Source organism: Xyrauchen texanus, chromosome 12 (assembly GCF_025860055.1).
Source record: "Xyrauchen texanus isolate HMW12.3.18 chromosome 12, RBS_HiC_50CHRs, whole genome shotgun sequence".
NCBI classification, from domain to species: Eukaryota; Metazoa; Chordata; class Actinopteri; order Cypriniformes; family Catostomidae; genus Xyrauchen; species Xyrauchen texanus.
In genome coordinates this window covers 22,404,871-22,421,946 of record NC_068287.1, presented here as the reverse complement: position 1 = coordinate 22,421,946, position 17,076 = coordinate 22,404,871, and the positions used below count along the sequence as shown (strand labels likewise).

The following is a 17,076-nucleotide window of genomic DNA, read 5'->3' as shown; positions in this document are numbered from 1 at the left end:
GCCACTTCATTAATACCTCCCTCAATCACACCATATCAGAAAATCAGAAAGAGAGAAAGTATTGTCTTCTCTTTATCAGCCTCTCTCTATTTCCTTCCTCCCTTTTTTATTCTCAATCAAAATCTTATTTTAGGTTTTCCTTGCAGTCTGTTTTTTGTTGGCCAGCTGTTCTACACTTGCAGTCAATGAGAAATGCTGTGTAATGGGTCAAGCTGACATGTGCTAACATGTTCCCCATGTTTCAACAGCCACATAGTTTCTGTATTAAAATCTGTTGGATTTTCTTTCTTTTTTTTTGGTCTCTGTTTGTAAAGTTTTGCTTCACATTTTTGAGTAATGTTTGAGTAATTTCTCATCTAGGATTCACTACATGGCACACACTAAATGGGGAAATACCATAGACATCTGTTGTTTTTATAAAAAAATTCATTAGGATATTATAGGTATTTTTAAAATATATTTTTGGAATTTAAAACAACTTTTTCTTATTGTGGGCACTCTGGAATGTTCCCAAAAGGAGGTTTTGTCAGATTTAGCTCACTTCTGGCGACAAATTTGTTCCCAAATTGTCGCTTGGTACACACACACACATATATACACATAGAGTACAGCATGCACGCATGTAGCAAGTGTGTGCAGCCTTCCAGCAAGGGCATTACTTGGTTAATAAATAAGCAGCACTGCATTGTTATTAAAATCAATCAGCTATTTACTATAACTCAACATGTCACATAAGTGCACTATAGAGAATTGTGCGAAGAATGGTTTAAACATATTCATAGAAAATTTTGCACACTCTGAAGTTAACAACAGGGAGAAGTACACAAACCAAAAAGTGTGAATTCTTACTCTTTGTTTTTCTGTCACATAGTAATGCATTGAGGCCAGCCATTACAGTTAGCAGTTAGCTATTTCCTCACAAGCTGCCTAACAAAATATTGTGTTCTTGCCAAATAGAATGTTTTTATTTCATTTTGGAAAGTGTGTGTGTGTTTTTATGGATAACTGGGTCATATAAGGTTTTATCATTATCATTAACATTAACATTGATTAATCAGGTTATTGATATTGTCTGGCTGTTCATTATCTTTCATTTTCCTGTTGCAAATCACATTAAGTGTGCAGTGAAGCGCGCGTGCACACACACACACACACACACACACACACACACACACACACACACACACACACACACACACAAAGAAATCCCCTCAATTCAGGGGACATTTATGGTGAGCAAATAAAATATGTTTCCCTTCTTTCTACCTTTCCTAAATCCCTCAATTATTTTTACAGTTTCCTGTCAATGTAGGCCACCCAGATGGTTTAGGTTAGAGAGCATAGGCCACAGAGAGCATCAGAGAGGGAGTGTTGCACACACTCACAGCCCCTTCATTGCCTTCATATTAACCATACTGTCTGGCATAATTTCCAGTTCCATGACGTTAAAATACCACTGAAAGCTTACAGGAATTGGTAGGGGTTGTGATTTCACGTGCAGGGATTGTCAGTTAGAGCAAAAGGAAGAGAGCGAAATCATTTGTTTTGGTGGCTACTTGTGACGTGTGGAGAGATCCCGGACTGCAGAGGTTTTTAACAAGCTGGACTGTAAATGTTTCTCAGAGTGGATTTGCTTTCACCTCCGTAAACAAACGCAATGTGTTTTTTTGTCACCCATCTTAGAGTGTCCTAACCAGGCGCAGTCAGATATGGCATTACTGATAAATTTCCCATATAGTTTTTGTCCTAACCATTTGTGAACACAACAAGCAACAAGCAACGAGCAACAAGACATTTTATTGATATTTCTTTCAATTTTGTCTGTCACACTGGGTAGTCCTACCCACATTGACTTCTCATTGGTCCAAACTGCTGCTTCACATAAATTATCCTAAGTTCAGTTATAAAACCCTACATTCTGCGAGTTAAGAGGTTCTTTGAAAATGTAATCATTTAGCTAATCCCTTGCATGGTGCAGCTAATTGATTCGTTAACATGTAATCTGTAACATGTAATCTGTAATCTGTAATCTGTAAAACAGTCAATTTATGTACTCTCTCTTTGTCTAATATTGAAACTGCTTTAGTTGTTTGCAGGTAAGTTGGTTTCACTGCAGCACATTATGAGACATTTCTCTCTGAAAACCTCCTCCTCCCAAGCACCATTTGTCTAGATCTCATGTCACAGAAACTTCTCCACTGACGTGCCTGCACTCGACTCAAAGGAGAATGGTGGCGTGAGCTCCACTGACACCCTCTTTACCAGTGTTTCCCAACCACTGTGCCGCAACACACTAGTATGCTGTGTAAGATTGTCAGGTGTGCCATGGAAAATTATAAAATTCCACAAAATAAATAAATGCATGAAAATAAATAATAATTTCAGTGATCCAAACTCCTCACCTTTCTGAGAAATTCACCATTTTGAAACTATAATTGGTCAATTTTGTGATTGTGAAGAGCAATGATTAATGTACAAAGGTGAGTGATATTTATACACGTTAAGTGTCTTTCACATGACTGCATAATACATTGAAATCTATGAAGTGACTTTACACCAAAGTGTTTATCACACTTTTAAAAACTGTCCAAATTTTTGAAGAGACTTTGAATGTGTCATAATTTCTTTTAATTAAATATGACCTTATCGTTTACGAATATCAGAGACCCCAGTTATTGAACTAATTTAAATTCACCAAGAAAATGTATAGACCTAAACATAAACAAGTCCTTTTATTACTTTCTGCTATCAAAGTAACTGCAAGCTTTTTTCTCTCTCCAAATACATGTTTTCAATGTTTATTGTAAATACCTCCTGCTTTTTTACATGGCAAACTTGTAATATCGCCCCTCTGTGATGCTTTCTGCAAAATAAAAAATAAAAGCCTGGCTACCTCTGCCAGAAATCTTACAATGGGCCCTGGTTGGATCTTCCAGCAGAAATCATGTGGACGATGGGTTCAGCCTCCAGAACCAAATTAAAACTGACACGAGAAGTGGTCTGTCCGAGGCAAAGATGCAAAATCTAATGACAATTACATCAGCATCAGTCTCCCTTGATGCATTTGATTACGCACAGGCGAGCACTCAGTTTAAGTCGATGCGGACCAGGAGGAAGGTTTGAGTTGTCGATTGAGTTCTGTGCAGTTAATTTTTTACGTTTTGTTCATATTTTAATCGTATTTGTTTTTTGTAATTGCTTTGTTCATATGTCGTGTTTTAGTGACCTCCACTGTCACTGCGGGAAAAAAAACATTCATCTGCTTTGTGTGGTGTCTCTGTTGTTCATCTGTTCTCTTCAAAAAATAAATAAACGCATAATCTGCTATATGCTTGTCCTGTAAATTCATGATTAAAAATTCAAATGTGAATGAAAATAAAAGCTATTAAATGTCTTATTAACATTAAAATATGAAAATTAAAATGATGGGTAATAATAGATCATGACAGAATGAAATTACGACCTTGTCCGTCAGAATGACAGACGATGAGCAAGTCTAACACAAGCACTGTATGTGACTTGTTTTCTTTTATAATTTATTTATCAAAAAAAAAATTGCATAGCCGAATTTCAAACATTACAAGTATACATGCTAATAAGACGTACAGGAAACATGGACAAGTTCTTGAAAAGGAAAAATACTGACGATGCTAAGCCTATGTGGGATAGTGGTGTGCCCTTTAGAATGTTTTTGTAGTAAAAAGTGTGCCACTGCTCTTTACTCTAATTGGTTGGCTCACAATAAAAAATAACTTTTTATAATAATTTTTTTGAAACCATGTCAATAGAAATAATTTATTGAATAATAATTATAATTATCATTATTACTATAATAAATTATTATTGTTATTTAATTATTTTAATATTAATTCATTTCTTTAATAATTTCTTAACTTACTCTGCAGTCCCAGTAAACACATCAAGCCTTTATTTCAGTGGAAGCTTTTATTTTGAAAATGTTGTTTGAAGTTCAGCTGACATTGCCTTGCTGTCAATAGAAACCCGCTCTCATGGGATTATTTTAAATGTGTATTGTAAATTGTAGCGCCAAACATAGAGGAATGTGAAATTACGCAAATGTGCAATTAAAGTAAATCTAGGGTGCTTTAAATTTTACACTTAGTCCATGGTAGCACACCTAACTGAACTCAAAGCACATCTGTCACTCAAGGCACCCGATAGATAGATAGAGTTTGTGTGTATGGAGCACAGAACCACTCTGAAACCACATGTGTAATACAATGATCCCATTTACATGTATTTAAGAAAGCACTACACACTACAGACAAAACAGCTGTGCAGCACATTGAGACTGTTTATGTATTTATTTAATTAAATCACAGCTTTCGCGGTTTGAAAATTGCACTGGGTCATATCGCAATTTCGATTTTATTTCGGTTAATCCTTCAGCCCTATTGTGTTTATTTATTTCTCTCTTGCTGTCTCTCCCTCAGGGGTGCCATGTGTAGATTTGGAGAAAGCTGCACTCCTTCTATTATTCCTTTCGTTTAATCCTGCGTGACAAATTGCTTCCTGCTCTGCTCTCCCTTATACAGGAAGTCGACTCAGGCCTTTCTTGGGGGTTGCTGTTGTGGACTCTGGGAAAAGAGTGGGCAGCAGTGGGTAGGGTATGGGATGGGTTTGATTGGGCAGCTGTGGAAACCTTGGAGACAGAGACGCTCACCTCACACACCCACAGTACAGATACACTACGCTATTCCAAACTTGTGTTCCAGCTGTGACTATTGTATAAACTCCAGACTTAAACTTCAAACACCTATCCACATCTAACACATATGCAGACATCACAAGACACATTTTTTTAAGGGAATATTAGGAGAAACATTTAAGACAAAGCTGATACTTAAATGAAAAACAAAGGAAAACCTCTGATTACAAAAGCAACAAAATTCGCAACACTTTACAATAAGACTGTGTTAGTTAACTTAAGTTAATGCTGTAGTTAACATGAACTAACAATGAACAATACTTTTACAGCATTTAATAATCTTGATCATTTATATATTAATAATTTTTTTTACATTAAAAGTTTTATATGTTAACATCTGTTAATGCATTATGAACTAATGATGAACAATATTATATTTATAAATTATATATTGTTAGTTCATGATACCTTATGCATTAACTAAGGTTAATTTATAGAACCTTATTGTAAAGTGTTCTTCTGTGCAAACATACTGTATCCTCACAGTCTCTAAATACTGATTCGCTCACCATAATACACACTAATCCTTTAAAATTGATCACATTCACAGTGATCCCTTCGAACACAACGCTTGCGTCATTCATTTTTACATGTATCTATTTCTTGGCTCTCATTCAATTAAAGGATGTCCGAGTCAAAGCTCATTATTCGGCTCGGTGCGCCACTCTTATCTTATATAATGGATCAAACAGTTACAACACACCAAAGCCAAGCCTGTACTTTATCAGTGCCTTTGCATGTAGGTGTGGCATTTCAAGTTCAGACACTAAATGACTGCATAGACACGTGTGTGTGTGTCTGTGTATGTATGCACGCTCTATTGCATATGTGTATATTGTAAGTTTTGAACGAGACATGACCTGCTTTGTGTTGATCTGGAGCAACAATTGTTACGTAATTGACAACAAGTAATTGTGTTTTTTGTTATCAGGCTTTGAGGGTTCAAGGTACTCTAATTGATCTTGAGACGCTCATTGACACAGAAGAGCACCACTGTTTAAACAGGCAAAGGTCAACTACTGTAACCCTCACTTCCTGGCTTTCTTTATGCTTTCTTTACTTGTTAACTGTATTTTCTCAGAGAAAAGGTCAGATAATGCAGTATTGCGGTCATTCTTGCACATTCAACAATTAAAGGTCCTTCAAAGGCTCTTCAGAAACTTGAGTTCAGCAAAGAACCCTATTCTTAGCAAGAACCATTCTTCACTTTGTAGGGTTCTTGAGTTGGCTTTGTGGTTCTTGGGAGAATTGTTTTTTTTGGAGTTCCTGTAGCTCAACTGGTAGAGCATGGTGCTGGTGATGCCAATGCTATTGCAAGTCACTTTGGATAAAAGTATCTGGCAAATTAATAAATATGTTAATTTAACTTAGCATCACTATGTTTGTTTTACTACAGGTTATAAGGGGTGTTCACTTTGGCAGAGGTTTATAGCCTTAAAGTGACCTGAATCTTTCTTTGTCAATGAGAGTTGGCAATTTAGGCAACATGAGCAACAGAGGCCATTGGCAAAGCGGCAAGGTTGAGTGAGTTCAACTTCATTCAGATTAAGTCGATATGGTGACAACAAATGGGAGAGTGAAGACGTGAAGCTCACATGATCTGCTACCTGATACAGCTGGAAAAAGCAGTCGAGCATTAAAACCTACTTGTAACCAACAGTACATCAACTTGCCGGCCTCCAGTGATTTTTATCGCTGTGAATGTTTTTAACCTTTTTAACCAGCCATCAGATCCAAGGACCCCTGGTATATAAATGCAAGATTTTCTCAGTAACACCATATAACTTTATTTAAGAGCATCAGTGAAGATTGCTAAGTCATATAATGCTTAACAGAACATTACAATTTTAGAAATTAGTACTCCTGTCATGTAAAAACATTTTTGTTTCATATCTTTCTAAAGTCGCCAGTGAAATGAGGCATGTTCTGATCAGACTGGATCAGTCACTGCTTGATGCTCCATTTTTTCAATTTATCAACAAAATATCAGTCAGGTCACCATCCCCGATTTTTCTCAACCCAAGATTCCTAAAAACATTTTTATTTTTACTGAAAGACTAGACAGATCATAAAAACCATTCTAGCCCCGAGACATGAGTCATAAAGCTCATCTTCTATTTTATACCCCATGTCATCCATAAAAGATCATACTGCCCTCTAAAGTCTCTATAAAGCATAGCTTATATATGTCTGCATGCTGAGCCCATTCCAGAGGCCTAAATCAGAGATAGACCTCTGCTTGTTTTATCTGTGTAATATGCGGTCTAGATTAGGATGAGGGTTATTCTCATGCCTGAGGCATAGGGAAGGTTTTTTGTTGAAACCGGATTGTTGAGACTGGCTTTCCACGTCGCTCTGATCCATAAACTGGTTCTGACAGGTTCTAGCTGGCTGATTCCAGCACTCACAGATCCTGCGAATAGAGGCTTCCTCTTTTTGTACTGCCTGCCTCTCTCCCTCTCTCTCTCTTTCTCTCTCTCTCCCTCTCCCTCTGACTGATGTCTGTAAACTCTTGACTCCGTCTGAGCTTCAACTTAAATTAGAGAGTGATGCAAATCCACAGGTATCTGCCACTGCATCTCTATGACACACATACATACTCGTTAACAGACCTGTAAATAAATGTACAGAACATTGATATGCTTAGAGATATGCAAAGAACACAAAAATACATCAGACATACACATATCATATCTGAGGGCAATGATAAGGCTACATACACTTAGGCCAGATTGACAGGCTTTAAAATACATAATCTGTGAGTGTGTCTGTCACAAAAAGTAATATGGCTTGAGCTTAAGCCATGATAATACTATTATGGTACTGAATGATTAGCATCATGTGCCATTCTTGTAAATATTATTTATGTGGTACCCCCAGGGTACTTAAAAGAATAGCATGGTATTACCAGGGTACATTTCCAAAAGCATGTTGTTATCATGGTACATGTTCAAACAACATGGTAAAACTCTGGAGAGAGATTTTGGCCTACATTATGAGGACCAAACATCCCCACAAGGAAAGTAAATCCTGAAATCATCTATAATGTAGTGACACAGCTTAAAATACTAAATAATGTCTTAATGGCAATTTAAAATGCAGTAAACCAACAGCAGAACAAATGCTGTAAAGATGTCCACACCAAATACTGAAAGGGCTTATATTCCCAAGCTCAAAAAATCATACTATGGTCCAATAGAGAGGGGAAGCTCACAAACAATGTGTAGAAAACGTCTTAAACGTTTTTTGTTTATTGAGAGGCCAAAAAGTGCTCAGTGCAAAACAAAAAGTTTTACATCGTCATAAGTGTCCTGTTAACAATAGCACACCTGATTCCATTTATAATGAGGGAATATTTACCGTATTTGTCCAAATAGAATTGACTTAAAATATACAAATGCTTGCTAAATGTTATAGACATACAGTACTGTGCAAACGTCTTAGGCACATAAGATGTTTCACAAAGGCATTTGTTTTAAGATTATTATATATATCTTCAGCTTTAGTGTGTCAATAGGAAATATAAATGTTAGACTCCCAAACATTACTTTTGCAAATAGTAAAGATTAGAATAGAATAACAGGGAGCCCTGCAACAGATGTCATGGCCCCCACAAAGCCCCCCACTGAACATCGTGTCTGTCTGAGATTACATAAAGAGACAGAAGCATTTGAGACAGCCTAAATAGATAGAAGAACTGTGGCAAATTCTCCAAGAAGCTTGGAACATCCTATCAGTTATATCAATACAAAAATGTCTACACATATTTCCAAAAGTAAACTGTACATAGTTATATTTGCAAATATACCATGATTCAAATCATAAGCATGTGCAAATAGAGATGCATCATAATAATCCTATAGAAAACATCTTCATTCATTCCCAGCGTAAAGATTTTAAGTGAAATATCCATCTGGATTCTTTCTGTAGGAGTATCCGTTCTATATTTGATGGTAACGTGTGGAGATAGTGGATAAAATGTATTCAATAACTAACAATAACTTAGTATAAAAACAATAGAAGTCAATGGAAATGTGTAGGTGTGTGTGTGTGTGTGATCGATTAGACCATTTGCTCCCCCATCAGTTCCTGTACATACACCAGGCCAGTATTCGTCCAATCCATGATCATATGATCCCTAGTTACAAAAGTGATGTTTTTCCAGGACATCAACTGGAGGAAATTTGTTTAGTTTTTTAGGACTCACAATTTGATTGACTTAACAAATGGCTAATTTGAGGGAGAGATTAGCAAATCCTGCTCATTAAACAGATAATTATGATTAAATTAAGTTATGACTTCCAATGCCAGGAGCTTCAGTAATGTCTTGTTTGGTTTCACAAAGCACTGTCAGATTCAATTCCTCTGCTACTGCATCAAAGTGTATGTGTGTGTTTTAGACTGAGTGTGTTGTCCGAATGTTCATCCATGACTTGTCTTGTTCAAGGTGCTTTTGGTCTCTGTATTGTTCATATCATATATCAATTGTCAGCTAAAGACGTCACCTGACTAATCTTTTACCAGCCCATTATTTGGCATAATTCTGCTATTCACAAGAATTCCAAATAGCACTTTTTAGTACTTTTGTTGTTAATGCACCTAGACCACTCTTTTTCTCCTCAGCTCTTCCTCTCTTCCTATTTCTTTCTTTTGCGTGCGAGTGTCCTTGGCGTCTGTTAGTCACGTTTATTTTCAGTCTTTTCCCTGGCTGCCAGACCTTTAAAGCCCTGCCTGCCTGGCCATAGTGGTGGAGGGTGGAAGGGTGTGTGTGTGTGTGTGTGTGTGTGTGTGTGTGTGTGTGTGTGTGTGTGTGTGAGTGAAATGTATGCATATGTGAAGTGGTTTCAGGCTATGTTAGGGTCCATTTTAGTAGCAGAAGTGTTATGCTGACCCTAACTTCCCTCAGGGGACAGGTATGTATGCATATGTGTAAGTGTATTGGGTGGTTGGTGCGTACAGTAGGTACTGGGTTACAGTTGGCACATTGCTGACTGTCTGTGTTGTGTTCTGTGTTTGTTGTTCAGTGTGTCAGGAGTTCCTGAGGAGAAGAGAAGTCTCATCACAGAGAAGAGCAAGATGCCGGTGGAGGAAGAGCCTGAGGTGCTTGTGAAGGGTGAGGATGAAATTCTGCTACTGAAGAACTCTTAACAATTAATATCTGGCTTGCTGGTCATGTGATTAGGCTACGTTTGCATGCATTGGTGAATTTTTTTCATGCATTTGTGTTAACAATGTGCACTTTGTTTTACTACTTTTTTATGGAGCCCCTTAGAGGAGAGTGCAGATATTTTTTTCTAAAATAATTTTGCGTGCCTCTCGATACCTACTGCATTCCCTTGCCATAGTTTGCATTCCTTCACAATAAGATTTGAATGCCCCTCCAAAATTTTTTACATGGTTTTACTAAAGTAACCTTAGTTAACCATGATATTCACAGTGAAACTATAGTTCTAATACAGGAAAATGAAAATGTTGTCTCTTCTAACACCCTGTCTACACCGACGTGACTGCCGTATCGCATTAAAAGCAACAGACAGTGAAATGGTGTCCTATTCCATTTTGCACGTGCTGGCACTACTACTGCCAACAACACAAATGCTTACAGTGTAGGCAGCCTCAAGCCGTTGCTGTGCATTGCATCGCGTCCCATAGCGTCAACGGACGCTGCCAGTGTAGACAGTGTGTAAGGCTGCATGATTTTTTACGGAGCCCCCTTAGAGGGCAGGGAAGGAATAGTTTTTTCTGGAATAGTTTTGCAGAACATTTTTGTTTTTTATCTATGCTTTGTAATACAATGTTAACTTAAGTATAGCTAAGAATCATTAGACTAAACAATAACAATTTGGGATTTTACTACTAATTATTATAATATTATTACAATTACTAATTTATTATTATTATTGTATACTTTAACTGCTATTATTATTATTTTTATTGTGCTACTTATAATAATTGTAACATATTACTGATATTATGATAATTATCAAAATCCAAAATAAAATCAAAATTGAGATTTTGTAGAGATTGCATTTATCAGTAGATTCGATATTAAGGAACTAATAACTGATTAAGTGTGAAATATCAGTAGAAAATATTGGTCTTTTTATGAAACTCAAATCTGACTTTTAATTACCTCCCAATACACAGTGAACACGGCTTGATGTCTAGGGTATTGAAGGCTAAACAATGTCTATTTACATGCATTTATGCATGTACACACATGCAGTAAAGCTCAAAGCATGATCAGTGGCACACCGATTGGCTGACACTCTGCACACCAATTGAGACCATTAAACATGAGTTAACCAACACTTAAGGTGCTGACCACAGCTTCTAGTCCTCTATGATCTCATAGTATGTGAATGTGAGTAATGTGTGATATTTGCTGCAGTGTACTGGCAATAATACTTAATCACATGTAATGAGTAATTATAAGTAGGGCAGAGTAATATTAGTGTAATATTAGAGTGGGCCAAATACTCCGCCAGCCTGTCTCATGCTGACATGCAGAGCTGCTAAATAAGACAGTCTTCCCCCAGTCTGTCTGGCTGGCACACACACACATGTTGTGTTTCCATGTTTTATGGGGACTTTCCATAGACATAATGGCTTTTATACTGTACAAACTTTATATTATATCCCCTACCCTACCCTACCCCTAAACCTAACCCTTACAGAAAACATTCTGCATTTTTACATTTTCAAAAAACATAATTTAGTATGATTTATAAGCTGTTTTCCTCATGGGGACCGACAAAATGTCCCCACAAGGTCAAATATTTAGGGTTTTACTATTCTTATGGGGACATAAAAAGTGATAAATACACGCTTACACACACACACACACACACACACTCACACCTATTCAAAGGGAAAGGTAGCAGATTGTGCAAACTGCAGCGGAAAAAAGGAAACATGGTCTGGGTGTCAGAGGTTTTTTCATGAGGATTTTCCACAAAGCCTTTCTTGATTATTGGCTAGGATACTCTCATGTGCATAGTCAACAAACTTTGTGATGGTATGGAGGGAGATTATATCCCCAGCGTGACCTTAACACAAACCTCTATTAAGCTGGGTAAGCAGTGGTTTTGTACGCTGCATTCTCGCCTAGATGTGGACATGCGGGTTTGTGCTGTTGCGTCTCTTTCCATGAGCACTCATGAGTCTGAACCAGCAACAGTACCACAATCTAGCTCATAAACCATGATAAAGCATATTATACATTGTTAATTTCAGATTTAACATGCATATTCTCATTTGAATATAATATAAATTGTACTGTATAATATCAGGACACAACATTCCAATTTTCAGAAAGCACAAGTCTCTTGTCTCGAAGGTATTTTTGTTTTGTTTTGGCAATGCAGCTACATTATAATTATTAATACAATAAATTATTAGCAGTTCATTCACAGTCTCTGATCTTAAAATCTGACTCTTTAAGGTCCACTGTAGTCCTTAAAGGTCTTGGCCAAATTACACTTTTTTTTGGAACGCAGTCCATTTAAATATTATATTGTTGTTTATATTGATTTATTATTGTAATTATTATATTAAATATTAGAATTTAACACAATAATAACTTGTATTTCTATTCTGATTCCTGATTTTTTGTCAGGCTGGCTCCTGCGGGAGGTGCAGGGCGGCTGGCTCCGTCAGAGGAGGTTCTGGTTTGTGTTAACAGTTGACTCTCTCGATTACTACAGCGGCCCGGACAGAGACGCTCGAAGACTGGGCACGCTTGTACTCACCTCCCTCTGCTCTGTGCTGTGGCCCGATAAACATACCTACAAACAGACAGGTAGCACACACAAATACAGTATAATACACAAACACAACATCAAGCGGACAGTGAAGTACACAACTACATACAGTATACTCTTACAGCCAGTGATGTAACTTAGTATTGGGAAAAAAACTTGTAAGATTTTGAACCATCTATTTAAAACCCCACATTGATTAACCACTATTCTGAACACTTGGGGGACATTTCCTCCACAATGTCTTGGTAGTTACAGCCTTGATTACATCCACATACATATATCTACAGACAACCAGGCAGTACACACACAAATCCTATACATGACATATAATCACAAATGAATTCACTAAAGGCCCCTGTAACCTCATTCCCTCCGATTTAAGAAAAATGTAGGTACGCAGGTCTTCCTCAAAAGTATGATTTACTGAAGAATGTTTCTCAGTCTGAGCCAACCTTTCAGAGCCCAGGACATGATAAACACTGTATTTCATGTTTTATTTCACTCACTATTTTAGGGGTTGCACTAAATTTGTATCACCAAAGTGTGATTGAAAGATCACAGACACTGTTGACTGTAGCTCATGTCTGCATGGCATGAATTCTTTCTTTTGGTCAGACTGTGGTTGGGGAAATTAAATTGGGGATTGTTTGAGATAACCAAAAGAGAATTGAAGGCAGAAAAATTAGACTCATTGTTGTCTGGAGAAACTGTAGGGAATAACCAGACAAGCTCAGCTGCTTAGTCATACTGACAAATGTGTGTGTGTTCAAATAGCACACTTCTGAAACACACACGCAAACTTTCTAACCAGCACCACAACACTGAACTTTTCCCAGATTAGGTTAAGGGAATTTCCTTGACAAAAGCTTAAGTGTGCATGTGATGACAGTGAAACTTTGTGTGTAGAGTGGCTGCAGTTGATCAGGAGTCATTCATTATCCAGCATAGCATACACCATTTCTTCTTTTAAAAGGCAACTCTAACATGTTGTCATATAATATCAGGTCTAATGCTATGGCATGCCTACAGACACTTATAGAGCAAAGATGGTCTTTTAATTTAATCTACAGTGGACTGCAAATATTTTGACCTGCAAATCTTGAGAAATAAAGAGTTTCAAAGATCATGGAAATATCTGAGAATTTAAGTATACAATAAAAAAAAAAATGTAAATCATGGAAATTTTATTGTGAATAATTTCTGGTTATGCTTTGAATTATGTCATTGGCTAGATTGGGTGGCAAATATTAGTAACTATTAATTGTTTCCCATTGGATTCAAAGAAGTCTAATTCAAAGGTGAATGGGGGAATGGTGGCTTAGAAAGCAGAATCGTCCATTGTTCCACATCTCGGAAAAATATTTGCTCTTATTGGAGACATTTGTACTATAATCAGTAAAATAATTTGACTTACAAATGGAAATCCGCCCATTTCTACTGCATGTCACATAATGGAAATTCATTGAGGTGACCTCTGAAAACAGATTTTTGTTAGGGACCAACCCTTCAAAATAAAGTCTAAAATATGTTGTTTGTTTTAGTTCTTTATTTCTGTAGAGTCTTTAAAAGTACCATGTCTCTAAATCTAGGGCTAAGTTGGCTTTATACAGATAGCAAAGAATTCATATGTCTTTTAAAGCCTCAAGTTTTGAACAAAAGCTCCTTTTTAACTGCCAAAGTTAACAACAAGGGAGAAATTAGATATTGGTAAGAGCCTCATAAAAGCTCCAATTCACTCTAAGAATGTCTGGACATATTTACTGTGGGCCAGGCATATGAAATATGATGTTGTCAAAATGCTGGAGCTCTAGTATGGTTGTCTTTAATCAGAACCAGAATAAACTTGGTTTTATTGCAATTTTTGTATGTTCTGCTTATGCATGTGCCCTCTTAATTGCTATTTTTATATCATATGCTTTTTACCAAATGTCTCATTTTGCAGAACTGCATTAAATTATGGGTCATTATAATTTGTGTGACAGGTTACTGGAGTCTGACGGTGTATGGCCGTAAGCATTCCTACAGGCTCTTTACAAAGCACTACAACGAAGCGGTGCACTGGGCCTGTGCCGTGCAGAAAGTCATTGACAGCAAAGCGCCAGTGGAGACGCCAAGTCAGCTTCTCATTCGAGACATAGAGGTGAGAAAAACACACACCTACGCAAACCCTAAATGCACAGACAGACACTATATAAGACACACTATGCAAGATATATCAAGAGGAGGCTTATAGTTGACAGCTTGGATGCATATTTATATATATTTGCATAGATGACAGCTTAGCTCCTTTACATAGTCACAATGACACTCGTATATACACGGCATGTGTAAACTGTCTAAACCCCACCTACAGTCATCTTGTTGCCCCAGTATATTATTATTAGTTGGTTGGCAAGTGTTTTTACACTAATAACTGTGCCCGGCAGTATCCTGTGTCTCTTGAAATAGTTTTCAAAGCAGCTAGTAGCTCTTCAGAATAACGCTGTTGTTATGATGTAATGCCTGTCCTCTAGGCGAGATCAGTATTAATAGGCTGCTAGTTGCTAGCCCGAAGAACACTTGGGAATCCCATTGAGAGCGCACATAAACAGACACACAAAGAGGTGTCCTCCTCTCCAGAAGATTACAATGCAAGGCTGTTTTAATGCGATTCTGAAGTGAGAAGCCTCTCACTGTGGGCACACGAAACAGGAGGCTCAAGCAGGCTGCTTTTGCCAGTGTGCGAGATTCAATGCGTTGTAGTCGCGGATTAGTACTTTGTAAACTTCGGAGTTTAAACCTCTGTGGCAGCGAAGTGCTGTTATCATTGGCATGGTGACACACTGTACAATGTGGCATCAATTAAAGGGGTTGCTGTGCATTTTGTTAATATTTTCACTGGACATTGTGTCCGACAATGTTTGAATTTGTCGGACATTTGGAGATTTTAACTAAGGTATGTCATATTTAACTGCTCTGGTGCCTCTTGTTTATTTATAATGTCAGTTATAAACAAATATCCCACAACATAACTATTCTGGCCTCATTCACCCCAAAACTTAACACAACAGCTTTCATTATACATGAAAACACATACAGAGAAGACCACAGGGTCAAAGAGTGCTTCTGTAAATTCACAAATCCATATTAAACATAAATTAATTGTAGATTCCATAACTAATGGTCAGCTGTTTACAATTGTGGACAGTGCTGGGAAGATTACTTCTTAATTGTAATCTGGTAAAGATTACAAATGACATGACTAAAATTGTAGTCAGTAACGTAACCTCTTGAATTGCTTTTAGATTACTTTTGAACTAATTCTGACGAAATTCTTGATTATTTGAGGTCACGTGCATTTGAGTGGGTGTGTGTGTGTGTGTGTGTGTGTGTGTGTGTGTGTGTGTGTGTGTGTGTGTTTTACTTGCTATTTGCTTGTTTCTAAATTAAATAAAAAAGACAAAAATATTTATTGCGCCGACAATGTTGCCATTACAAGCACCATTCATGTGTAGTAACAGATGACCAGTTATATATGTGAATCAACGTCACAAATAATAGTCTGAAAAGTTGTCACAAAAGCAAAAGTGCATTCATGTAGTTTTGCAAATTGCTTTTATACTCAGTTTCAAAAATGTTCAAAAACTAAATTTACTGCACTATTGCAGTCGGTTCAGAATTTATGTGTGGATTTCTGATCCATTTTCAGTGTAATTATAGCCACCTGGTACCGTCTCATACTCTCCCCCCTAAAGAAAACATTTGAGTTACTGAACGTATATTCATTTTAAGATTTAGTATTAAAAAATTCTAATATTTAAAAATAATAATAATTAGAGGGATCAATAAATTATGAAATATTTACTGCAGTTGCCTGATTAATATGTAATCATGTAATCAATAAAAAGCAACTGTAATCTAATTACTAGTATTTTAAAATGTAATTTAATCTAATTGCAAGTACTTCATTTTGTAAACTGGGATTACATAATACAGATTACATGTAATCCGTTACTACCCAGCACTGGTAGCAAAGAACTTCAAACCAGAGATACCTGTCTTTTGGTTTATTTAATGGTGTTTTATTGGCCTTGAATTGCTTTGTGTTTGTTTGTTTGTTTATGTAGGAGAATAAATTCAATCCAGAGATTGTGGAAAACATCTATCAGCATAATCCCATCCTACAGTACACACAGAGCCCTCTCTACGCCCCACTGTTGCCTTTTCCCTACGGCAGTCTCCACCACACGCGTAAGTCAAGCATACAGACATCTAACTATGGGCACTTTTGGATCTGTGGACTTTTAGAAAACAAATTCTCTTAAAACACACTTTTCACACTTTCACTAGATTATTTAATTTGTCCACTAAAAGTGTCCAAAAGTGTATATACTTGCATCACAGAAGAATCCTGGTATTATTCTGACATTTCATCGCGTCTCAAATTATGTTTATTATATTTTTAGAATTCTGTGGTGGAAATAAAATTTTTGGACTTGTTTTGCTAACACTAATTGCAGAGTTGCCATAGCTACCGATCTATAAATTGAAGGTATTTGAAAAGTTGCATGATAAAGCCATGCTAAAAAGTTTATAAGTGTTAAT

At 36.8% G+C, this 17,076-nt stretch overlaps 1 protein-coding gene across 2 annotated transcripts in view; it reads left to right on the top strand.

Annotated features, from left to right (window-relative positions):
* Positions 1-17,076, top strand: part of LOC127653338 (unconventional myosin-X-like) — a 61,756-nt gene that overhangs the window by 31,484 nt on the left and 13,196 nt on the right. Inside the window, exons 1-5 of one of the 2 annotated variants that reach the window (XM_052139991.1) lie at positions 9,401-9,642; positions 9,754-9,842; positions 12,348-12,530; positions 14,475-14,632; positions 16,599-16,722. In XM_052139991.1, the coding sequence (XP_051995951.1) occupies positions 9,806-9,842; positions 12,348-12,530; positions 14,475-14,632; positions 16,599-16,722 (502 nt within the window). In that variant the 5' untranslated portion in view covers positions 9,401-9,642; positions 9,754-9,805. Of the gene's footprint in view, positions 1-9,400; positions 9,643-9,753; positions 9,843-12,347; positions 12,531-14,474; positions 14,633-16,598; positions 16,723-17,076 lie in introns of those variants that run through there. The other variant, XM_052139990.1, reaches the window with a different exon arrangement.